Consider the following 24,813-nt stretch of genomic DNA (forward strand, 5'->3'; position numbering starts at 1 on the left):
ACAGAACATTTTTAAAAAATGTTCACCTAACGAGCTTCAAAATTTTAAAAATATGCCTAAAATGTCAAGCTATTGTCAGAGAAGGCCAAGATGTCTGCGTACTTCTGGGATGATCCAATAGCAATACTCTATATAATCATTGCGTTTTTGGTCATCGACAATCTATGGGCCATTTATCTGCTCTTGCGAGAAGTAAGTGCTGAGAATATCTTACAAGTATTTTTTGAAATTAGTTTATTGTTTCAGATAAACGTGACTTATAAAACGAACAAAGTTCCGAGTGTGATTAGCCCGTATTTGTCGCAGGAACTGTATGATAAGATGCGCCTCTATAAGATTCACAAGGGCTGGTTTACTATTGTCAACACCCTGCTTATGGTGGTTTTATTTGGTATTTTAGAGCTTTACTTCGGTTTTTACGCCTGGTTGTATGGAATAGCCACCAAATGTGCCTTAGCGAAGTGGATGGAACACGAGGCTTGCGTCTCAGTGATCTTTGTGATCTTACTGAGCGCGTATTTCTGGCTGAAAATAATCCCGGCCATGATCTACGAAAAGTGTTGCATCAAGAGTTTGCAACCCAAAAAGAATCCTCCTTTGGCGTTTCGCATCTGTCACTTTATCTTTGACTTAATTATTGGAACTGCTATTACGATCATAGTGGTAGTTGCCATAGTCTACATGTTCATCGGCTTGGATGCCTATGCTCCCTTGGGCTTGTATGTGCAATCGCTGATCTTAACTGCATTCGTAATTCTGCTGGTCCCATTTCTTATCGATCCATTTTTTGGCAAGCGTGTGCCGCTGGAGAACTCAAACCTACGCAACCAACTGGAGTTCTTAACGCGGCAGGTGGGCTTCCCAATGCATCAGGTTCGCATAATTCGGGTGCATGATCCCAACACGGGAAGCAATGCGTTTTTCTACGGTTGCTGCTGCCTCAAGAGAATTGTGATCTTTGATACCCTTCTGTTGAATAGAGGAAAGCAAGATCTCTCCCAACTAGCACCAGAAGAAGTTGGCAGAGGACTGTCGGATTCTCAGGTGACAGCTGTCGTAGCTCATGAACTGGGTCACTGGAAAAATGGGCACTTCTACAAGGCGATAATTATCTTTCAAGTTCATATGTTACTAACTATCCTGCTGTTCGCGGTCTTGTTTTCCCATGGACCCATCTACCAGGCGGTGGGATTTGCACCCGGTCTGCAGCCCATAATCGTTGGATTGATCATAACCTTCAGTTTTGTAATGACACCTTACATGACGCTGGCCAACTTCGCAATGTTAAATATGACGCGCTGCTTTGAATACCAGGCTGATAAGTTTGCCTATCGACTCGGATACGGCGGAGAACTCAGTCAAGCGCTTCTGAAGTTGTATGCAGATAACCTGGCATTTCCTGTCTCCGATCCGTGCTACTCCAGATGGAATCATACGCATCCCACCATTCTGGATCGCTTGGATCGGCTGCAGCGACTTGGGCGATAAGCTGACATACACATATTTTTTTTTTTGGCTACTTCTATCAAACATAGTAGGTTCTGATTGAATTATCTGATCTGGGTAATATAAGATATATCTTTTACAACTGGTGCTGTTGTTTGTTGGGGGAACATGATAAGTTTTGATGGCATTCTACGATTCTTGGCCAAAAGTAGATCCAGTTATTGTGCTGGTGGTGTTATGTCTGATAGTTTTAGTTGACCGGATATGGCTGATGATACTCGTCAAGAGACAGGTAAGTATGGTTATGATGACTTATCGGCAATTAAAGATATCTTTTTCTAGCAATTGGTGTGTCTTAATGCGATAATGGTACCAGAGGACCTAAGAGGAATTATTCCTCCGGAAATTTACTATCGGGCTCGCATCTATGAGCTGCACAAAACGGAGTTACAGCTCTGGAAGTACCTCATTGACTTGATCATATCGCTGTGTGAGCTGGCCCTGGGTTTCTATCCCTTTCTCTGGGGTCTCTCGGTCAAGACCTTAAAGCCGATCACCTCTGATGAGCTCTATATCACCATGATCTTCGTTCTCTATCTGACCATATACATTTGCATAAGGTTTCTGCCGGTGCTCATCTATGATAAGTGTCTGCTGGAGCTGCGCTATGGAATGTCGGGCAAGTTTCCGTGGTACCTCTATTGCTGTATTGGCGCCCTGGCCGTTGTCCTGAGCCAGTTCGTCCTTATCCCGGTGGCGATTCTTATTGTGATTAGTGTACAAATAATCGGCTACTATTTCTTTCTTTGGTTTTGGCTGTTTTGGGCCGTCTTTACCCTGATTCTAGTGTTTTTTTTGCCCTACTGCTGTATTCCGTGCATTGGACGACAGGTTGTTCTGCCGGAGGGCACTGCTCTGCATGCAGAGGTGAAGAAAGTCTGCGATGTGGTTGGATTTCCCATGAAGCGTGTATTCATTATTAGGACCCGGACAATGCAGTATAGTAATGCCTATTTTTACGGAAGCTGCTGTTTGAAAAGAATTGTGATCTTTGACACCTTGCTACTAAACAAGGGAAAAGAAGTTAGTGAAATCCAACCTTACGAAGTGGGCAGAGGACTGACAAATATACAGGTGGCTGGAGTGGTTTGCCACGAGCTGGGTCATTGGAAGTATGGACATTTCTACAAGGCTACGATCATCATGAAGGTTCACTTCTTTCTGACCATGGGTCTATTTGGATTATGCTTCCATTGTCCGCAACTTTACATGGCAGTTGGTTTCGCACCTGGCGTTATGCCCATCATTGTGGGATTCATCATTGTCCTGAGATTTGCCCTGACACCATATCTCACGCTGGCCAATGTCCTAATGTTATGGAATCTACGTCGCTTTGAATATGCCGCCGATAATTTTGCCCATCGTATGGGATACTCCATTCAATTGAGGATGGCCCTCATCAAGATCTATGCTGATCACATGAGTTTTCCGGTCTACGACAATTGCTATGCTCGCTGGCATCATACTCATCCCACGATTCTTCAGAGACTGGAATATCAGGAGAGATTAGATGCTAAGGACATGAAAGAAGGAAAACGATAATCCAAGTAGTCTCTGATTCTTACTTCCGTTTATTTTTTGTACAATTTTCGAGATATTCTGTAAAATTGCCCGTATGACTCGAACGGAAATTTCCACGCCCGGTTGTGGTACTATTACCAAATTGGTGGTCAGCATAGACAGCGGGTGAGTTTTATATGAAGAAATGAAGCAAAATAATGTCAACGATCGATCACGGGAAATCCTTAAGCTTTGATGTTACCCTCTGTCTTTCTTCTCTTCTGTACTGTACACTTATCCCTTTTTCTAACCCGAAATAAAATTGTAAAAGTTAAAATATATATTTAAAAGTACCCTTATTTTAATTATGGATTAAAAAATCTTATTTATTATATTCTATAAGATATTTTTCATGATATTTTCCAATTCTAACCTCCAAAATGAAATCCGTTAGCGAAACCTTTATAACTTATTCAGATGCCACAACACGATCCTTCTGCTCGAATCCCACTTGGTTGAACCTCCAAAATGGTATGATGGAGCAAGGCCCAGTAGTTGAGCCAAACTCCCAAAACTATCAAAAGGAGGTGGCTGCCTTTTTAGAGCGGCATTTTGGAAGGAATCCCCAAGTCAAAGCTTCAATGGCAACTCACCAGAGTCTGGCGTCCAATAATTTGAAGTTATGGAAAAGTATTGAAGATTTCCAGAAAAGCGAATCTACTATTTGGCATACTTGGTTGGTGGAGAAGGTTAGATTTCCGCCAACCCAGTGTGCGGTGATAAAGGAATGGATTGATCCCTTCACGGAAACTCTGGAGAGTGGCTTTTGCTCCTGGCATTTGAAGAACTGTATGGCCTGGCAGCTTATTACCAGCAATAGAAAAAAGGAGGCCAAGTGGTAATATATTTATGATTTATTTGAAACTCTCAACTTTATAAATTCCCCACTTCAGTTTCTGTTTGCGCATTAAGAATATCATGGACATTGCCAACAATCTCGTCGATCCGGAAGTGGAACAGAATGGACCTCTGGTTTCCGCATTGACCGAGCAAGTGTTGAATGCCACTGATATGCTGAAAAAACTGAACAATCTTCTAGAACGCCAGGAGAAATGCAATCGACGGTATATACGGCTATATAAAGTAGAGGAAATCGAAAGACTGTGATTGGAGTGCTGACCCCTTGATGTCTGCATAGATTGTATTTATTTTATTAAAACATTTCTGTTGTATTTCCATAGTATTAGACATATATCCATTTAGATATTCGATATTTTGGTATCTTGTTGTATATAGAGAAAGTCCATTTCGAAGCTTTACATGCATGTGGTTTTTTGAACAATATCTTAGGATTAGCATAAGTATGTTATCATATAGAGTTGTATCGTAATTAGTTTATTTATATGTTAAGTTGGCATTTTGTTGCATGTACGGGTGTGTACAATCGGTTTTTCCTAATGGTTTCATTTTTAAAGTTAATCAAGTTAATAATGAATCCTTGAGTAAACTCCGTTTCAAGATTGTAACAATTTGTCTTGGTTTTAAAGCTTAAGTTAGTTTTAAATTAGTTTGGTTTTGAAAATATATAATATATAGAATGGAAAACTGCTTGGGAAAAGGAATATGGACAGAAATGAGTAATAATACATATAGCTATAGCACCTTGAAAAAACATTAGATAGTTCATAGTTTAAGTTTTTCATTTTTTAAGTTTATTTTAGCGTTTTGCCTAAGCAGGGAAATTGATTGAAAATGTTATAGTAGCAACTGCCCTCAATCTGCACCACATAATCTCCTCTTACGCAGACCCTCAGGTGGAAAATACAAGGACGAGTGTGTCTAACATTAACTAGGTACATTTCCACCCTTCAGGATGACAGTGTCACGTTCAGGTGGGAGATGCATTTGCATTTGCATTTCCATTCGCATACCCATTCACCAGCATTAGTGGCGTCCACCCTTGGGCTGTTGCAAGTGGCTCTTGATTGATTGATTGATGTTTGCGGGAGATATAGTTACATACGTATAGTATAAGTACATATAGTTTGGATGTAGAACGAACTACACCCACTTGTAGAGAATTTGCATAGAATACGTTTATGTTGCTGTGTTAAAGGGATACTGTCACAAATATTAACAACAATTATCTACAGATTGTAGCCACACATATGGTATTTTTTATACTTAGGTAGTCATCTCAAATAAATCTTGTATCCTTAAATATAACTACTTTTATTTCAAGTTTTAATTGGTAATTAAATAAAATACTTTATGCAAATACACATAGAAAATATAAGTACATATATAATATAATATAATATAATATAAAATCGATGTACTGATCTCCTCTTGATGTTATCATTTCCTAATTGTTTACTTTAAGTGGCTCGATTCAGTGTTGCAAATTGTTTGATTGGATAAATTTCCGTTTCATATTTTTTTTTTTTTTTTGGTTTGACTTTTTGGGGGGAAATATACTCTCAACATCTTAACGTACGATAAACATTTATTTAAGATTGAAACATTTATATTAGATTTATGTTACCAATAGCTTCGTCTCGGCTGGGATCGCTGTTAGCTCAGGATCCTACGCCGATATCAAAATCTGTATTTTTTTTGCTGACCTTTTCTGGATGCAGCTCTAAAGTAAACAATTGCCTCGAAGCCCTCGGTTGGCCTCATATCTGGATATCCCTTCAATCGGGTGACAAAAATAGAGTTGGCTAAAATCTCTTTTTGGTATGTTTTTCGATTTTCTTCGATTTACTCCTCATCGTCGGGCGATATTTTGGCCAGTGTCAGCAGGATCATGGTCAGTTCTTTGCGGGAGATCTTGCCATGCTTGTCGGTGCCAACTCCTCGCATGATGGTCTCCTCGAAAGCAGCCAGATCCTGGGCATCGTAGTCGTCCTGGAAAGAACGGTAAAGTATTAAAACTCCCTTTACCTTTTCTTTTATAGAAACCCACCTTCTTGACCAGCTCCAAAAGGTCCTTGAGGAAGCCTTTAAGCTCCTCATTTTCAATGGTTCCACTGTTGTCCTATATGGATTTCAATTTATTTTATTAGTTAATATACCAAGTTATTTATTCATTATTGTTATCATTCGCTTATTTACTTACACGATCGTAGAGCGAGAATACTTTTTCAATATCTTCTTTGGTCAACTTTGTGGCGCCCTGTGGATATAAAATGATATCAATTAGTTGTTATATTCTCTAATAGAACTCTTTAATATACATGTTTTACATAAAGGTTTATTTATAAGTTTGGGGTACAACCTAGATTTGGCATACTTTTTAAGTCCTGAAGTCCTGTAGACAACATAAGTTTTTATTTAAAAGTTAAAAGAGAAATAAAATATTTTATAGCGGAAATTTAAAGGAAAAGTCTGTAAGTTTATTCGTTTTTATGTACTTTAAGTATGCTAAATCCATAAACCAACTAAATACAAAATGTTGTGAACAACAAATATCTAGATGTAAATTTTAGGATAATCCATAGCATACTTCTCAGCGTCGAAGTCGTACCACGATTATCCTGCAACTTATTACAATGGCTTTTCCTTAGAACATTATCAACCTAAACTACTGGTCGAGTTGTGTCTTTTGGTGCAATTATGTTTTCGATTGGTTAAATATCTAAAGCGCCAAAGGCATTAATTCATGCAAAAAATAAATAATTGTAATAAAATACATGCTTTTAGTTATTTAATGAGAAACGATAACTCTGACTTAGGCATATCCCTAGGGAGTGGAGTAAGTATCATGCCAGAGAAAAAAAAAAAAGGAAAGGTACTCCATATTCACACTCATTCGTTATGCTTACGGCTAAAGCCTAATTATGCTAAATGCAACATACAGCCAATTAATATACGTGTGTGTCTTCTGCCGTTGACATTCGCTAATTAATATGAATTATGGGCCAGGTACACCAGATTTGTCTTTACCATTCACCGCTCTCATTTGGGATTGCCCCGGATGTGTTTTCCTCGCGGGAAACACGAAATTTATCGATTCCATTTGCGAACGGCAAATTGCTCGAATTATTTTTCCCTATATGTAAGCCTCCATTCACATAAACTCCCACACAGTCATGCAGTTTGTAATTTTGGGGGTTATGCAATGTGGCCAAGGTGGCGCCTCAAGTTCAAAAGTTTTCAGCAGGGCACTGGGGGAAATGTTGTATGCTAATAGTGGATATTTTTTATTGAGGATTTTTCACTTTAAGTCACATTTATAATAAACTTTGATATCTAAAATCTCTTAAGAGTTTGTAAAAATATAAAATAGATATAGTAAAATTCAAACCTTGAATTTGAAAGAAAATTCGGTTGTTTTCAGTGCCTCTAAGGTGCGAGCGTAAAGCTGCGAGGTGAAACTTAAGGTTTTGTTTTCTTTAGCCTTGGGAAAGTCTGATAACATTTGTTTTACTGGCGCCATGAAAACGCAGTTGGCGCATTCTTTTTGCGTTCTTAACGGGATTAGAAACCCATTAAGCGGGAACCCTTTTCCGCTTCAGCTTAAAGAAAAATGTGCTTAGCTCGGGCATTATAAATTGCCAACCCGTTTCCACTTAGCGGTGGCTAAGCTCCTTAAATTGAATTTCACACGAACAGGAAGATATATTCAACATTTTTTTTTTTGTGGTCTGGCTCTTTGTCAAATTGCTCATACTTAAGTCGAATTGCGCCTTGAACGTGATGTGATGTGATGCCCAAAAACGCCCACACATTGATGAAATGAAGTAATTATTTTACACTTCAACACTTTGAAAAGCCGGTGGCAGAGAGCGTGTCAGCCTGCGGCAGCCATTATCCATATGGAAGTGCCACAAAATATATCCATTCCCTTCTGCCGCACCCCAAGTCCACAAACTGAATGACTAAATTATGCAAAAGGTTCCCATAGAGGAGGAGATGGAATTCCACATCAACGTGTAATTTGCGTGGACCTCACATCGTTAAGGCCAAAGCTGTTCACGTACATTTGGGCTCGGGATGTGTTAAGTGGGGAATTGGGGTGGACCAATGCCATCAAAAGTCTAATTAGTAGCTCGTAGCTATCATTCTCTTGCTGTAAGTCGGTTGCCTTGTGGTTGGAGTAGAGTAGCATTTGGTAAGTTGAGAAAGGTTTTTTGGGTTAGGACCCTAAAAATGGCTAGATTGCAAATTACTCAAACTTTTACTGGCAGAAAGTTTAGTTTCTTATCGCTAATAAGCAATAAGCTTTTACTAATTACTTCAAAAAGAACAAACAACTTTAGTTTTTGGGTGATTGTCAAAGAAATATTGAAAGATTAAAATAGTTAGACACTTCAACTAAATTAAAGAACTGCTTAAAAGTGTGCTTCCTAAACCTAAATCGTTGCATACTTTTAGGCAAGAATTTATATTAAGAACTGACTTATTATTTAAAGATTTTATCATTCATACCGCAGAACTAAGTTGAGTAATACTGAGAAATATTTTAGTTTAATTTTAGAAAGCCACATAAATGAAAAAATTCCATGCATTTCTCTTCGTAAGCAAGACTTTTCCAAGCCAATTCAAAGCATTTAAGTGGTTTTTCTGTGTTCCTATTATTTTGTTTGTCAAATCGAATGGAAAAACAAGCAAACTACAAAATGAAAAACAACAAATCAATTGAAAATATTAAATTTTCATCAAGTGTGAAATAAAAAACAATAGCTAAACACTTGTATTATCCAAAGTACAAAATTATACAATTTTATTGAGAGTTTAAATGGGCCACCAGTGTCTTTATAATCGTTATTTTACCCACAGGAATTAATTGTTTTTTGAGAGGCACTTTCTTTTTTTTTTTTTTGCCGTTTGAATGCTTGATGATGGGGTGAAAGATACTTACATCAATGCCCTCCTTTAGTGTGTGGTTTATATATATATATATAATAGTTTTTTATGTTATTTATTTCATTTTATTGGTTTTTGTTTTTTTTTTTTTTTTTTTGGTTTGGTTTTGTTTGCAGGAATGTAAATAGTTTGTGTATTGTTTTACGAAATATTTTTGTTTGTTTTCATTGTTGGCAGTGCAATTGGTTGCAGATTGTTGTATGCAAATTTTTGTATATACAGCAGATGCCAGAAAGGGTTTTGATTTTTGCGGTAATTGTTTAGTTATTTTAGAGTTGATTTTCAAATTGCATTTGTGAGTTAAGTCGGAAGTTGAAGGTGGCAGCCCAAAATGTTTTTACACCACGTGCACGGTATATAGTTAATTCGGCAATTGTTATTTTTATTTTTGGTTATTATTATGTTGGTTGGTTTTCGAAATAAAAATGCACAAGATTATAGAAGTATATGCAAAGATATATAGTATATATTGTTATGTTCATATAGATACAGATGGCATAGAGGAGGTAGGCGGAGGGGGAAACGAAAAAGATATATATATAGAAAGTTAGAAAAGTCATAAAATAAAATGAAATTTGTTTTTTCTTTTTTTTTTTAATTGCAATCAAGGCGGGCATAAATACTATTTATTTGCCAGCATTGATTAAGTTTTTAAGTAATTTTAAGCTAGAATTTTAGTTAGTTTTAGTAAGCTAAAGAGATCTAAGATCTGGATGCAGCTAAATGAAAAGTTTAAAAATATTAAGTATACGCTTAGTTAAACGTAAACTAAACATATGCATTACCAATTTGAGAGCAAAACGATTTCGGCTTTGTTAGTTAATCGCTAAAAGTTTGATCTAATTGCAAGTCTTAAGGAAACTCATAAAGAAAATCAACCGAAAAATTGTCTGTGCCGCGATGTCACGTTTTCACTTAGCCAAAGTCCTTGACTGTATTTTTTATTTTGCTGCCTCGGCAAAACCCGAAAAACATTAAAAATAAGGAGAGTGACAAAAAGCTAAGTGTACGAGTACCAGGTTGTTTTTTTCCCAATGTCCTGCTGTTTCATGTCCCTCACTCTTCTACCACTTTTCCCCCGTTTTTTCACCCTGTCCACACCTATTGCCATTTCCACTGGCTTTTCCTGTTGCAGCACATTATGTCACTGTTCGTTGCGGTGCATGCGGCGAATACGTGATGTGCATTAGCATAACGCTTTCTGGCACTTTTGGCCACCAGCCAGCAATACAGTGTGCCACATAATTGGACGCCCGGAGACAGAAGTTTCGGGGTGAGTCCTGTAAAAGCTTAGGGACATTGCATCGGAGTCCTGCATATAACTCAGCTGCTGTCCCGCTGCGGTTATCAAAATGCTGATGCATGCCTTGGCTTTTATGGTCCCAAGAAATTATATATCTATATATAAGTATAAAAGTAATAACTGCACCTTTTCGGTAAATGTGCTGGAAATGCCTATTTTATGGCTGCCTGAGCCCTCGATGCCTGCTTTTTATGGTACTTCATAACGACCGAATTACGATGGCGAAAGTACTGCGCTGAACGTACGCATATCTTTGGTGGTCAGGTGCCTTGGCTTCTTTGTGGTTCCTGATATTCCTAAAGATTCAGTGGCTCGGAACTGAGAGACATCAGCCATGTCCGCGTCGTGGCTTTTCGATTAAAATCCAACTTGTCCCGCTACATTGTTATGCATGACTCTGAGTCCTGATTCCCCAACTCCATGCCATCAATAAAAACCAAATAAAATGTCGTTTGTGCTGCGAGCCGTAACAATGAGCAAATATGCGGCATGCAGCATGCAGCCCATGAACACTGAACATTGTTCGTTGTGCAATTCTGTGGCTTCTTCTGCTGCTTTTCGCTCGGACTGCCGCTCCACTGAGTGCACATCGCAACATTGCTCATGTTCCTGCTCCCGAAACAGGGTTTCCCTTCCACTCGCACACACCACAGAAATATCTCGTTGAAAGGACATGCGAGTTGAATTTGAATTTACACCAGCTTCCCTTTTTTTCGGAAAGGGTGAAAGATGTAAGCCGACATAAAGCTGACTTCAATATAGAAATGAAAAATAAACAAAAGTAAATAATTTTTTTGAATTTTAAGAAAGAATTTTATGAAGATTGCTACGACACTTTCCCATTATTGGATTTACCATTGCAGTTTTGTCCTTGAAAAACTAAACTTTATTCTCTTACCAAGAAAGGTCAGCTATTTCTGCCTTTGGAATTCCAAGTATTTGTTTTCACCTCAAAAACTTCTTTTCCTCCTTTGGAAATACGACATTAATTAGCTTTGAACTAGTAGAGTTTACCAAGCGTGGGTTTTCTTTGCGTTGAACAGCATTGGAAATGGCAAATTTTCGTTAGCGATTTTCCGAACAACGCGTGGGAGTGCCATCAAGCAGCCAACAAAGTGAAATAGTGCAATGGGAATCCAATTGCAAACCAAACCAATACAAAGTGAGTACAGCCTGAATGCAACACTTTTGATTTTGATACCATTTGGTTGGATGGGAAGGAGTAGGAGGATTCACTCTCCCATCCACCGAAATTCCCCCGACAGCTCCACGATATTCGGAAACCATCCAACTTTTCGGCAACTGCTGCCAATGAGCAATGAGAATAAGCGTCAATGCGACTGAAGCACGTACATTTGCAGCAAATAACAATAAGAGCTCTCAATGCCCTCCGATTTTCCCCCCTGCTTCAGAACATTTTTCTGTGGATCTAGCCCACTTGATTGCCAAGAACAACACCGAAAAACCAAATGGAGGTGGTTTTTCTTTGCTGTTCCATGGACTCAGACATACATATGTGAAGGGATGTGGTTCATGTGGCAAACAGCAAAAAGGAAATCCAAACATGAGAACGAATCAGAGGTGGAAAAAAAAGAGGTTGCCCTAAGGCGTGGGAAACGCGAGTTGGAAAATTTCGAAGGGGCTGGCTCAGCAAATTGGGAGTTTTCTGAAGGCTGAAGGTCCAACATTTATTTCCGCTTGCTTCGATTAAGTAGTATATTTTATTGTACAGTGGAGCCTCGTTAATATTAAAAGAGAAGGGTTTCTTAGTGTCTGGTTTATGTACCAAAATTTGAGCTTAGTCTCAAAGATGTTGGCTTTTTGATGATTTTAAACTAATTTTATTTCCAAACTATAAACATTTTTTAATCAAGTTTTTGGATATAAATTAAGGAAATTAAGGAAAACTCAATGTTGTATTTCAATCATTAAAAATAATCATTTAACTAAGTAATATTTCTCTTTATGGCTATAAAAATATTTTACAATATCAATCTTAGGCCTGCATAAATTTGGGGAATTTTTTCCTTCAGACTTTTTCAAGCAGCTGGTGCTGCAAAAATATAAAAAAAAAGAATTCTTGGTGTTTGGATGTCCCGATTCTTTGCCAACATGCTTAAAATGCGAGAACAGAAAACATGCTCTCTCTATATACGAGTATATATATATTTTGGCCAAGTTTTGGCCTGCGGGAAGTTACGTGACATTCAGAGGCAGCCTCAAATGCAATGACATAGCTTCATTTAACCGCATTTGGCATCATCAGCATTTGGCCCAAGACGAAATGGGTTCGCCGAATTTCCCAGGGGAATTTTAAGCTCCAACATCTGGCGGCAGTGGCCAAAAAGTTTGTTTTTCCCCCAACACCACATGGCTTTTCTTTTTGCTAATTGCTCCGGGTATCTGTCTGAGGCAAACTAATATTAAAGTATTTAATGGCCAGCCATTTGGGGGACTTTCCACCTTCTGTTTATGCAGTGGTTGCTGTTTAGCTTCTCCTTCCTATTCTTTTTTTTGTTGTATTTTTTACTACCCAATTCAAATCACATCAAATCTGTTGACGCTTGAGCACAAAAAAAAAGAAAAGAAAAGAAAAGCGTCTGCTTTAGGAAATTGATTCTAACACAGCTCCCACGCATTTTATTTCGGTGGAAAAAGAGAAAAAGACAGGAAAATGGGAGTGGGTGAAAGCACCTGCCAGTTTCAGCTGAGCTTTGCCATTTTGCTTCGTTTATTTTTACGATTGCAGACAATATTTCTTGGTATTTTCTTTTTTTTTTTGCTGCCTTCTTCTTCAGCGGAACAGCTATTTCTGGTTTTGGCCATGGCTTTATTTGTTGCGACGCAGTCAGAATTGGCTTGAGTATTTCGTTTTTCTTTTTTTTTTTTTTTTTATTATGGCCACAACTTTTCAATGTTGCGTTCAGTGTCGAATTTGTTTGGAAAGCGAAAGGACAAATAAATAGTGGCTTTGTCCTTTTCAAGAGCTGTATTTGCTGATCTGTCGAGCGGGAATAAAAAGCTCTAAAAGGGTTTTCAAGTTCGGTTTGCCTAACAAAACGAAGCCAATTCAGGATTCTATACAGAAAGGAATGTCAAAATAAAAACGCTATATATATTTAAAGTACTTTGCCTTTCGAATCATTTGGTTTTAAAGTTTTTCGTTACACTAGTCCATTGATTTTTATATATTTTTTATATTACACGGAAATGCAGTGGAATGCACTTAACCATTGCATGGCATTTATCCAATAATTGCTTGTTCATGTGAAATTGAAATGAAAGTTGGTTAACTATATACTGGCTATTACCAAAAAGGACAAGCTTTATGATTACATTTAGCCATTAAACCCCTATTATTATATCTATGAGTACATTTTTTAATCCCAAACTTTCCAAAGGAGATTGATGATGGTTTCCCACTGGTAGTTCTCTCTAACTTTAAGTTTTTTACTATGAACTAGCATTGATGTTATCTCTAATGTTATTTACCCTCCAACTCGGCACAGACAAAATTAAAAGAAAACATCAACAAAATTGAAAGCAAAAAATAAAAATGCATTATTGATTGAGTTATTAGTTGCAAAAGCTAAATTAGATAGTCAAGGCTGCAGCTAGTGAGGAACCAATAAATCCAGGCTAACCTAGGTGCTAAACGTGTTTTGTTTTCAAGGCAAGCCGCGTATGTTTTCTTTGAGTATTTTAACTGAATTCTTAATATTACATTTTTTGTGAAAACCACAAAATTCTGATTTGTTACTGCTATCGGCAATTTCCTCGTTTGAACGATGTTTTCTGACTCAACTGGAAGTCATTGGGTTATCGTTGCTTGTCACTTACCTTAAAGACCTGGCGGCAAAGGAAGTTCTCTTTAACCGGAAGCAATCTGCAATAAATAAGTTAGGTTTTGCTCTGCTGCTGTCTGAAATTTCAGTTTGAGACTTCAAGGACACTTACTTGGCCATTTCCGACAGCTGCAAGCGTCCGTCCTTGTTGGCATCAAATACTTGGAGCTGCAAAGGAATGGGCATACATTATCTTTGGCTAATAGGAAAACTAAATTATTTACACCATTGTGTGTCAATTGCATACATTAGTACATCTCTCAATAATCATAGCATTGTCGTACTTATGTAAATTAGCACTGAATCGTTTTTGTTTAGGAATTCTGCTTGTGTGTTGACATCATCTACTCGTGTCTTACTTATGATGAACCTGAACTTGTGGTTTGTTTAATGGAATTTATAATTTATTTAGGTGAGAAGTCAGTATGAAGATTTAAGTTATAGTCTCTATAGTTCGTGAATAGCTTGAAAAAATGTCTTCTTATTTTTAAGTAATTTTTAAATTAAATATTCCAGATGAATGACCACTTCATCTTAGCAAGATACTTTTTTCTGTTGGTAGTTCAGTCCATAATTTTATTTAATTAATACAAATTCATATTAAGAACTTAATGTTTTAATGTTTAATGTTTAAAATACCTTTCTAATGACTTACCATAGTATCTGTATACTCAATGAGCTTGTCCTCGGACACATCATTGATCTTTTTGGCCTCTTTGAGCAAGTCGCGCAAGAAATTCTTGAGCTCATCCGCTTCAATGTAACCCGAGTTATCGGTATCGTATTCACGCCATATCTAATTTAAAGACAAGAAAAGATTGCAAATTAATTTGGGGGAATTCCAGGTTGGAAAATTCCTGATTGTCACCTACCTTCATGAATTCAACGCTAGATTCCAGGGGATTATCGAAGCGGAAGAGCAAAAGGAAATTCTCCTCCATGGGCAAAAGTTGAGCAAGCTGCAGAAAAAAAAGGAGGAAATTCCTCTTGTTTTAATGCGTGACTTGACGATGAAATAAGTTATAAAAAGAAAAGGGTCTAGTGGGTTCTTTAGTCTCAACTATTTTTCCGGTGCATTGCCTGAGAGTTGGGAAAATCTTGCTGCACTTTCATTAGGGAAGAACAACTCGAAAAGTTTCGTTCTCGGCATTCGTTAAAACTTTCCGGCATAATTTAAGTGTCGAATTGAAGCTCTCGCCCTTCACTAGTAATCAGCTGTGGCCGGGAAAACTTTATAATTCGCTGTCGTTGGGGAATTTACATTTTTATTTTATGTTTCTGGTAATTACTGGACTATCGCAATTAAAGTTTATCCCCAGGCCAAAACCATGTTGACAAGCCAAGCCAGACAGGAAACCCACAAACAAACAGCGAAAATTAACCCACAGTCATTTCAATCGATGTTCGACGTGGCGTATGAATAATGTGAACTATATGAATTATGAATGCTCGGGCTCTGCTTTAGGCCTTTTGTATTCCCAGCAAACCTTAATCAGCAATCCATGAGGGACCCGGCTACTTGAACTTTTCACTTTTCTTTCACCAAGAAACTTTCTATTTTTTTTCGTGAGCTCATTTATCACAAAGTCCATTGTACGCCCCTAAAAGTGCGCTTTATTATTTGGTGGAAGAGGAAAAAAGGAAAATAATAAAAGAAAACCATACAGAAAAATCTTCTTTCAATAGTCCGTGCCGCTGCTGCCGGTCCAACTTCAATTAAAAACTCATTTAATGTGGCCCCGCACAAAATCAGAAAGAAGAAAAAGTTTTTTTTTTTTGGGTAGAGACCTTGCCAGAAAGTTGATTTTTTTTTCCGTTTTCGTCGGGGGAAAACGCCAAATAATTTATTGGTTTCGGGGTGGGGCGAGACATTTAAAAACCAATTTGAAAAAAGGCAAAAGAGGCGCCACCGCGACTCAAGGAAATGTCATTTCGAATACAAAAAGCCCATACAGACAACATTGCGCATACAACATGGTGGCCACCATCAAAACGAAATTTGTGTTCAAATGTGCGGTCAGTTTTCGGGACTGTAAAGGAAAGCATTGCGGGGGCTTGAATAACGCCGTAGGTAATACATACCTCTCTGATATCGATTTTGCCATCCTGATTGTCATCGTAGGCCTCCATGAAGCAGGACTTCAGCTCCTCGAGCATGGTGTCCGTGACAGCCTGGGGGTTAGAGTAAGAAAGATTAAGATGCATTTGGTCGATTCCACTTGAAACTCACCTCGGGGCTAATGTCTGTGGCATTGGCACTTGAGACGAACTCCCTGAGAAAGCCATCCAGCTCGGTGCCCTCAATGTAGCCATTTCCTAGCAAAGGAGAAAGAGAATGTTTGATTTGAATTTGTTTTTATTAAGTTGGAATAATAATCAGCAGTTTCTTGAACAAGGAAATATGTAATATGGCATTAAAGATATCTTTTTGACTTTTCCTGATTAAATCTTAACTCACCGTCTTTATCGTAATGCGCCCAGACATCCATGAACTGATTGGCCGATAGCTTCTTCAGTTCCCTGGACTCGGGATCGCGATATTGGCGCATAAAGTTGTGGGCCTTCTCGATTTGAACGCGCTTGGCGGCGGCGGCAGCAGCTGAATCCATTTCTGTTGCTTTGTTTTTTTACTTTGTAAGTTTATTTGTCCTCGTTGGGAAACTTGGATGCTGGGCAATTATCTGGGGAAGAGCAGGGAATACAACAATTAATTTTGCCGCCATTAAAGGCTATGCTCGGTGTCTGGGGGAAAAGCCAGTTGTCAGCGCAGCAGAAACTGTCAAATTAATAGCATAAAACAGAAACACCCACAAGAAACCCACACAGAGAAACATTCGCACACACACACACACATAGATACGTATGTTGGGTGAGAAATGGTCGCTGCGGGATTCCCAGTGCAGCGCAGGAAACGTCGACATTGCATTCGTGAGCGGGGATTCCCCGCAGCTGAAATGAGACAGGACGTCACCTACACGCGGTCCCCAAGTGACCTCCCTTTTTCCACCGTCGTCCCCTACTTTTTCATCGCTTGACACCGCCCCTGTCACAAGTCATTGTGAGTTAAATACACCAGCGGAAAGCAGAAGAAAAACAAGAAATGTAAACAAAATTGCTGAACAACCCACATCTGCAGTCGTCTCGTACTGCCACCCCCAGGTGGGTGGCTCTAAAAATAAGAAAGGAAAGCTCTGGGCTTAAGGCGGGGCTGCAGATGATGTTGGGGCGGAAAAGAAACTGCGGTTGAAAGCGGAACACTTACAAAAATAATTACCAAAGGGGAGGGAAGGCCACTATTTAAATCAACCTTCCGCTGCTTTGCACAAGTTCTGTATTTTTCTTACATCTTCAAGAACCTAGTATGGTAAGCTTGTTTTTTATTTTATAAAAATTTTAAAAAAAATAATCACTTAAAATTTTTTTAGTAGATAAGGTTTCGGTTTTAGTTTTATTTTAATGAAATTTTAATAATTTTTTAAGGTACTTTTTATCTTCTCTAACAATGTGAAAATATTAAGCTACCGTTGCATACTTTCCGGCTTTGAAATTAATATTTTTGCTTCTTTTTTTGAATCCCTAGAAAAATTTCACATTAACTCGTAAAATAAAATCAATAAACCCAATGCTTAAACCTAATAAACAACAGCTCTTAATCAGGCCAAATATTTTATTTTTCGGCCTTTTTAATTACGTGCATTTACAAATATTTAAGCCAAGATAAAGGATTCAAATTAATGTTAAAACAAACAAATTAATTTCCATGCTGGAATTATCAAATGCTAAGCTAAGCTTAAGTGGACTTTGAACAGTGGTAGTTTGGCTTGGATTTAGCCAGCTCGGTTGCTCGTTTTACCGGCAACCGGATATATGCGGTGGGAATCGTTGACAGTTTCCTGCGGTCGCTTCTCTGTGGCTAAAACAACGCTCGGCTCAGAATAGAAAAGCCGTGAGCATAAATTTGCAGCAGCTGTTGCCGCTAAATGAGTTTCGCAATGCACACTGTTCATGGCACTCAAGAAAATCGCCACTAATTTGAATTTGAAGAGCGAAAAGTGCGAAGAGTACTTAACAAGGTTTTACATTTATTGAAAAAAGGAGAGGAAAATGGAAAGACAATATCTTGGGATTTAAAATCACTTTGGTAAAAACTTAAAAATTCAGCAGAAAATATGAAATCAAGAACATTCTAGAAGATAGAAGAACTTAACAGAACAGCTGATTCCTTCACTCTTAAATTTTTATGAGTTTTCTGAAAAATATTTTTAAATAAATTTTCTACGAAAACATCTGATTTCCTTGATCAAACCTCATCAACTTAAATGGCTTGCCAATTTCGCAAAGACATTAGGCACTGTGCAATAATCGCATTAGGATAAACTTGTTGACTGTGTCCCTATTGTTTATCGAACACGCTGCCAATATTAACTTTTCATTTAATTTGCAGCGAAACTTTTCGCATTGTTCGCCGCGGAACTTTGAGAACTCGTGTTATCTGCCATTGGTACAAGTTGGCCCGCATTAACCGGCAACGATGATGGTCATTACCTGCAAACGCTTTCGTTAAGGCCAAGTGAAAGGACTTCTCTGCCTCTTTTTTTCCCAGCCCATCCATTTTATGGCCTGGAAATTGCATTTCACCCACTGCAATGGCTTTGAGCCTCTTCCGCTTTTCACCCCACAAACATCCTTTTGTTGTCCTTGTTTTTCCTCGTTGTTTTTTTTTTTTTAATATAAATGTTTGTAGAGAATGGAAGTGCTAGAACTGTATACGTGTATTTATACGATTATAGCGGAATGCTGGCCGAGAACTTTTGCAATTCAGTGTGCAATATGGCAAATAGTTTTGGCCCTGCTCCAACTGCCAGCTAATGTTGCCCTGGATGCCAAGGGTTAAGTTACGTCTTTAATATAAATTGTGTAATGAGCTATGGACTAAGTTGCGTAGGTACTTGACTTTGTAAAAGAGATTTGCATAGAAAAGGAAGGTGCTGGTATTTTTAGTGGGAAACTAAAATTAATGAGGGAGTTAAGGGAAATAGGAGCTAACTTCTTTAGCAGCGAAAAAATAACTTTTTCAAAGAATTTATGACTTAAATTCTGTTTAGACAAAAACAAGAAAGAAGTTAACAGCATTTCTTGGAAGCCAATTTCCAGCTGCAGTTGTCTTCTCCAGGACATAAAATCTTCCTTTTTGTTATGCCTTAAATAAGACCAAAGAAACCACAACAATAGTTTATCCAAAAAGCCAGCTTTCAAATGAAATATCTTAATCCCAGATTGAACATTTTAAATAAATGGGAAAACTTTTCAACTGCCTTTTTCCAATTGCAGTTTGAATATTCTATCTCTTGCAGCTTGAGTAAAACATAAATCAATATGGGTGAAAGAATTATTATAAATTTTAAACTTGTCAGATAAAATGTTTCCCTTAACTAAAGGAAATTAACTTTAACTTTCTATAGAATCTCCCAATTTTTGTGATATTTTTTCTTTAAAAAATAAACACAACTGCATTGGGAATAAAGTGAACTTTCAGTCAGTGTCACTTTGAATAAACAAGAAAACTTTTCACTGATTTTTCCCCAACAGCTTTATGAATATTCAATACTTTCCAGCCTAGGGCCGAAACAAATTAAATCAATAAAACAACAATAAAAGCAGAAAAAAACAACAAATAAAATCCTGCAGATAAAAAGTTGTAGCCACGAAATCGAAGACGAAAAAAAAGAGTCCCCAAGAAAATAAACTTACTTGGCCAACTTGATATTTAAATATTCTTTCGTCGCAATGAATCAATAGGTGAAAGAGACCCATTGAACAGGAAATATATATAGTCAACGTCACTAATGGCCGCCTTGCATGGCAAAAGGCAGAATGAAAGCCCTTTGGGCCAAAAAACGCAGATAAGCAAACCAAATTGTCAAGCCTCGTTGGCCGCATTGCATAAGCCGCGGCGACTTACACTCGATTCACAGTTCTCAGTTCTTGGCTTTTCTCGGGCGCGTGTTCGAGTGCCTTCAGGAAAAGCAGGGAAAGCTTGCCACTGTGCTTACCTGTCAATGGAATCCAACCATCAACCCATCCATCCATCCCTTTGTCTCTCTCCCTGACATTGCCACTGAGTTACCACCCACACTGGGCCACCCTTTTGCTTTCCTCGCCAACAACATGTACCAACTTTAAGTGCATTAAGCTCAGTTCGCAATTTAATTTGAGTGTTTTTCTGTTTATTTTCCTCGCTCGGCTGGCTGTCATTTCCCTCGCATTTTACCTTCCCTCCCATTTTCCTTCGCATTTTCCCGGTTTTCCTTGCGCTTGTTGCTGGCGTGTCTGTTATTATTTCTATTTTAAGCACTTTGGCCCGACTTTCTGCGGCTTTCTACCAAGTCTGAATTATGGATTAGTGTTTTGCCTTTGATTTGGTCTGATACCTGCAGTGCGGCTATATTTAGCTTTAATTACCTAACAGTAGGTACTAACTTTGGTGATACTAAGGACTAAATTGCATATTTTAGTTGCATTAATAAGAAAATTATTCAAAAAAGAAGAGAGAAGGAAATTCATTTTTCCATTCTTAAATCCATTTTAATTCTAATTTGAATTTATTTTTAATATTATATAAAAATCTTGACAAATTTCGCTTCTGTTTTGAAACATAAAAAACTTTATTTTAATAAAAATTACTTAAGCTTTCATAAACTTTTCATATAAGCTCTTTTTATGGACACAAACTTCGACTTCTCTTAAATAATTTCTGAGGTATTTACCACTCAACTTGATTAACGACTAATAAAGCTTTTTCTTTACCATTTTCACTCCAAAGGTGTTCGAGTAATTTCAATTTTCAACTTTCTCCGTTTACCCAAGGACCTCTTCATGGATCGATGACATCCTGAGGCATCCATCATTTTCCCCATCAATTACCATTTCCCTTAATGTCCTTCTTGATGATCCCTTCTGGAGGTGATAAAACCAGAGTGTGCCAGCTAATAGAATCATATCAATGTTCTAATGCATCTAAAAATGCACTTAGGTTAAGGTTGTTCAACAATGATGGGAACTTCCGACCAGTTCTTTTACTTCCATTAGCTTTTCGTGTAATGGGAAATTTCCGGTTTACTACCTGACCATAATTTTTCCACTTTTACTGCACTTTACTTTGGTTTCGCTGGCCCTGACTGAAGCAGTTGTAAAACTAGAAGAGCTTTTTCACAAGTAGCCCGTAAACCCCTTACACTTCTTCGACTTCTAGCGAAACTAGTACAAAACCCGAGCATCTGCCGCAAAATATAAATGTCAGCCAAAAGTCGTATTCATAAATAATAATATGGAAAACTCTCCCACTCTCTAACACTCATCTCTGACATTGAAACATGAGCGGACCGAAACGACAGACAGTCTGCTGTAAAATGTATTCAAGTGCAAGGGACCTGAAGCTCAGACACCAGAATTGAAATAAATTACTGACTGAATGAGTGACTAACTGACTGGGTGACTCACTGACTTAGTGACTGACTGACAGAAAGTTTCCCTGCTCCAGTTTTATTTACAGATGAGGCTAAATATATAGACTTTCGGTTGAGGTACAATCTTAATTGCAAATAAAAACTATAATTAGAAATATTTTTCTGAAAATAAGTAGCCAAACTCAGGCATTTCATCAAGTTAAATAAGCATTTAATTATCTTTTTAAATATAGAAAGAAATGAATTGCAGATGACCGTAAACTTTACGCCAATTCATAAAATAAGTTGGTCTGCAATTATAATTTTTAATAGAGCGAAGACTTTGAATGGAAAACATAAAAATATCATATCAATGATTTCGCTTAAACATAAATTTTTAATTAGTCATTATTTGTATGCACTTTTGTGAAGCTTCAAAGGCAGCTAACCAACTCTTGAATGCATTTTTTCATGATTTTCAATGGCAAGAATATTTTTTTAAATGTGAAATAAAAATAGTTATAAAATTAAGTAAGTTATCTTAAATATTTTTTGTTTTTGTTTACATTTCAATATTCAGTTCAGGAATTTTTATTACCTTTAAACCTTCTATAAGTTGCACTTCAGCTTGAAACCCAACCTAATTTCCACAATTTCATAGTTATCACTGTACTAGAACATTTGAAATGTAAAACACAAGGTGCTCCGCATTGTATGCACGTGCTGGTGGGTGTACTTTGAGACTTGGTTCTTTGTTTTTCTTGTATGTTTGTGTGTGTTGAGTGCAAGGGTTACGGCACTCACATACTCAAGGGTCTGCATTTTTCGCGGCATAATAAACTTAGCCTTGGCTTGGGCTACTTTAAGCCCATTCCCCCAAAAAGAAAAAGAGGAGAGCACCCAAGGCCCAGAACGACGCCAGTTGACATTGACATTTCGGTTGGCATGCCTCAAGTAATATGCTTATTTATGCAAGGTTGGTTATAAAAATGGAATGTTCATCAGTTAATCCCATGAGCTGGTTATTAAACTGCCCAAACCCCAACATTGATTTGCTTGTTCGCCTACAAAAGACCAACTGGAGATTTATCCCCGAAAAACGGCTTAGGCCTTCGGACACAAAAGATTTGGCCTGGTAAAGGTTTAATTTATGGCCCAGCAAAAAAAAAGAGACCAATAGACAATTTGCAAAAGGACCAGGACAAGGAAAACAGCTTAATTTATTGCATTACGGTTTATTTTATTTGCCCCCCCGAAGGAGAAAATGGTAGTCAGTGGGTTGTACAACCATCATAAAAATGCAGTTAAAAATTTAAATGCCAATTTGCTAGGTCATCACTGACGAGATTATTGTGTGCCAAGATACAAAGACGGGGTATTATGGGTAGAAAAGATGAAAATCTGCAAATAGAAAGACAGGCAACTTGTCGCTGATTTATGTAGCAAATTCCTCTCAATTTATGGGGTGCAAAAATACAATTTTAATTGCCCAAAAGTGGTCATTTTTTGTATAGGTATAATTATAATTCACACGTTTCCCAGTTTCTCGAAGAACTCACTTAATTGAATGTTTTATGGCTTTTGGATTTTAATAAATAGCTTTATTTATTTTTCCTTCCTCTGCAGCGTCGAACGATTTAGTAGGACGCCTCTGATGTTGATTTATGTATGTACTTTGCATCTTCCTCCGGAGGAGACCACTCGGCCACTTTGTAAACAATTATAGAAATTATAGAACGTCTATGAAGAAAAAGCAAAAGAATTCCTTTGTAATTTACTGTCGATAGTTCGCCTAATTTGTATACTCGTGTGTTGGATAAGCAATTTTCTGAATTACAAGAATCTTCCAGGGGGGTTACTTGCATCTGTTTCGGTTTTTCATATTTCGAGGTTTTTTTTTTGTCATGCCATTTTGGCCAAGAGTTGTTTACGATGTGTTGTTGATGTTCCCGCTGCTTGAAAGCCTTTGTGTATTTTATTTTTCATTTGTATTTTTCTTTGCCCCCTCAGCTCCAGCAGCAGCAGCGCTGCGTGTGAAAGAAAATGTGTGAAAATTCGCAGGGCCAGAGGGAAAAAACTATTTTCAGTGGTTTCCTTTTAAGCTAGTTGAGGTGGTGTTTTTTCTTTCTTTCTTTTTTGCTATCTGTAGTTTAATTACATTTTATTGGTCGCTGCGGAGCCGTAATTAGCTTGGCCAACTCTGGCTAACCATTGGGATCTGTTGAATTTATATTGAAAAATAATCTACCATGAATAAAAATCTAAAGAATAATGGTTTTTTGCATGACAAAACGGTTGGTTTTTTGGTGCGCTTTTGTCCGGCGACTGACACCCGCTGGGCTTTAGACAGTTTTAATTAAATTCCCAATGGGCAGAGCAGAAAGCGATGTCGTGCCATGAAAACTCCCCATGTGGTCGTTCTTATGGATTGTTATTAGTAACCGTCAGCTGTGAATTAAAGCTTTCAATTCCCTAGCATGCGATCCGCTTCAGACATTGATCTATTGCTTTAAAAAAGCAATGATTTGAGGAGAATAGATTAATTATGGTCTGCAATGTGGGTATTCTGATGTCTAGTGGGTGACATTTGGATTGATTAAAGTTTCATGATGGTATACGAGGCGTATGCGTAATATCAAAATTGTTACAAAATGAAAGTTACAACTATTGTAAGGAAAGGTAATTATTTTGTGAAAGGTGTGGGATTTTATAGGTTTAGAGATTAAAAAGTGTTTATAGTTAGTTTAAGGTATACACTGCGTATGCGTAATATCAAGAGAGTGAGAATTTAGGTTTGAATTATCGAAAGGAAGAGTAACTCCTTCGAAACCATTATGTCATGTTTATAGACTAAACGGTGGTTTTTCATATGATAATTTGGAATTCTTCTTTCTTTTTAAGGGAACCACTGCGTATGTGTAATATCAAGAGAGTGATAATTTAGGTTTAAACCTTTGAAGGGAAGAGTAACTCTTTCGGAATCATTATGCCATTTTATAGGTTTATAGACTAAATGTTTAATATGATTTGTTAGGAATTCTTTTTCTTCTTTCCATTTAAAGGGAACCACTGCGTATGCGTAATACGAGTCACACTAAAAACTCATTTTTCGTCTACAACCAATATCTTGTTAAAATCACATTACGATACATTAAAATGTATACATAAAAATTTGATAGACAAATCAGCGGAAGAGCTGGTGTTGTTTAACAATTTCAGAGCCAGTCACCTCGTAATGGATATGCCTGTCAGTCAATTTGGAAATTGTCACTGGAGTCAGGCCATGACAGTTGTGAGGGTCAGAAAGGGTTCAAAAATCGAAAGCTATAAATAACAAAATAGA

At 37.6% G+C, this 24,813-nt stretch overlaps 4 protein-coding genes across 5 annotated transcripts in view; 3 read left to right on the top strand and 1 right to left on the bottom strand.

Annotated features, from left to right (window-relative positions):
- LOC108112612 (CAAX prenyl protease 1 homolog) lies at positions 1 to 1,585 on the top strand. Its single transcript, XM_017222703.2, has 2 exons — positions 1 to 192; positions 247 to 1,585. Exons 1-2 carry the CDS (start codon positions 91 to 93, stop codon positions 1,486 to 1,488), a joined length of 1,344 nt encoding a protein of 447 aa, XP_017078192.1. The 5' UTR covers positions 1 to 90; the 3' UTR covers positions 1,489 to 1,585.
- Positions 1,563 to 3,359, top strand: LOC108112613 (CAAX prenyl protease 1 homolog). The gene is made up of 2 exons (XM_017222704.1): positions 1,563 to 1,738; positions 1,789 to 3,359. Exons 1-2 carry the CDS (start codon positions 1,628 to 1,630, stop codon positions 3,046 to 3,048), a joined length of 1,371 nt encoding a protein of 456 aa, XP_017078193.1. The 5' UTR covers positions 1,563 to 1,627; the 3' UTR covers positions 3,049 to 3,359.
- Positions 3,096 to 4,246, top strand: LOC108112618. The gene is made up of 3 exons (XM_017222710.2): positions 3,096 to 3,192; positions 3,461 to 3,904; positions 3,960 to 4,246. Exons 1-3 carry the CDS (start codon positions 3,122 to 3,124, stop codon positions 4,171 to 4,173), a joined length of 729 nt encoding a protein of 242 aa, XP_017078199.1. The 5' UTR covers positions 3,096 to 3,121; the 3' UTR covers positions 4,174 to 4,246.
- The window catches only part of LOC108112616 (calbindin-32), a 24,611-nt gene continuing 3,971 nt past the window's right edge, over positions 4,174 to 24,813 (bottom strand). Inside the window, exons 2-12 of one of the 2 annotated variants that reach the window (XM_017222707.2) lie at positions 16,484 to 16,706; positions 16,256 to 16,341; positions 16,108 to 16,197; positions 14,898 to 14,984; positions 14,681 to 14,821; positions 14,138 to 14,193; positions 14,021 to 14,066; positions 8,873 to 8,884; positions 6,128 to 6,184; positions 5,975 to 6,046; positions 4,174 to 5,916 (exon numbers count right to left, since the gene is read on the bottom strand). In XM_017222707.2, coding sequence (XP_017078196.1) covers positions 5,770 to 5,916; positions 5,975 to 6,046; positions 6,128 to 6,184; positions 8,873 to 8,884; positions 14,021 to 14,066; positions 14,138 to 14,193; positions 14,681 to 14,821; positions 14,898 to 14,984; positions 16,108 to 16,197; positions 16,256 to 16,341; positions 16,484 to 16,634 — 945 coding nt within the window. In that variant the 5' untranslated portion in view covers positions 16,635 to 16,706 and the 3' untranslated portion in view covers positions 4,174 to 5,769. The remainder of the gene's footprint in view (positions 5,917 to 5,974; positions 6,047 to 6,127; positions 6,185 to 8,872; positions 8,885 to 14,020; positions 14,067 to 14,137; positions 14,194 to 14,680; positions 14,822 to 14,897; positions 14,985 to 16,107; positions 16,198 to 16,255; positions 16,342 to 16,483; positions 16,707 to 24,813) is intronic. The other variant, XM_017222709.2, reaches the window with a different exon arrangement.

The sequence above is a fragment of the Drosophila eugracilis genome, unplaced genomic scaffold, assembly GCF_018153835.1.
Source record: "Drosophila eugracilis isolate 14026-0451.02 unplaced genomic scaffold, ASM1815383v1 contig_90, whole genome shotgun sequence".
Taxonomy (NCBI): Eukaryota; Metazoa; Arthropoda; class Insecta; order Diptera; family Drosophilidae; genus Drosophila; species Drosophila eugracilis.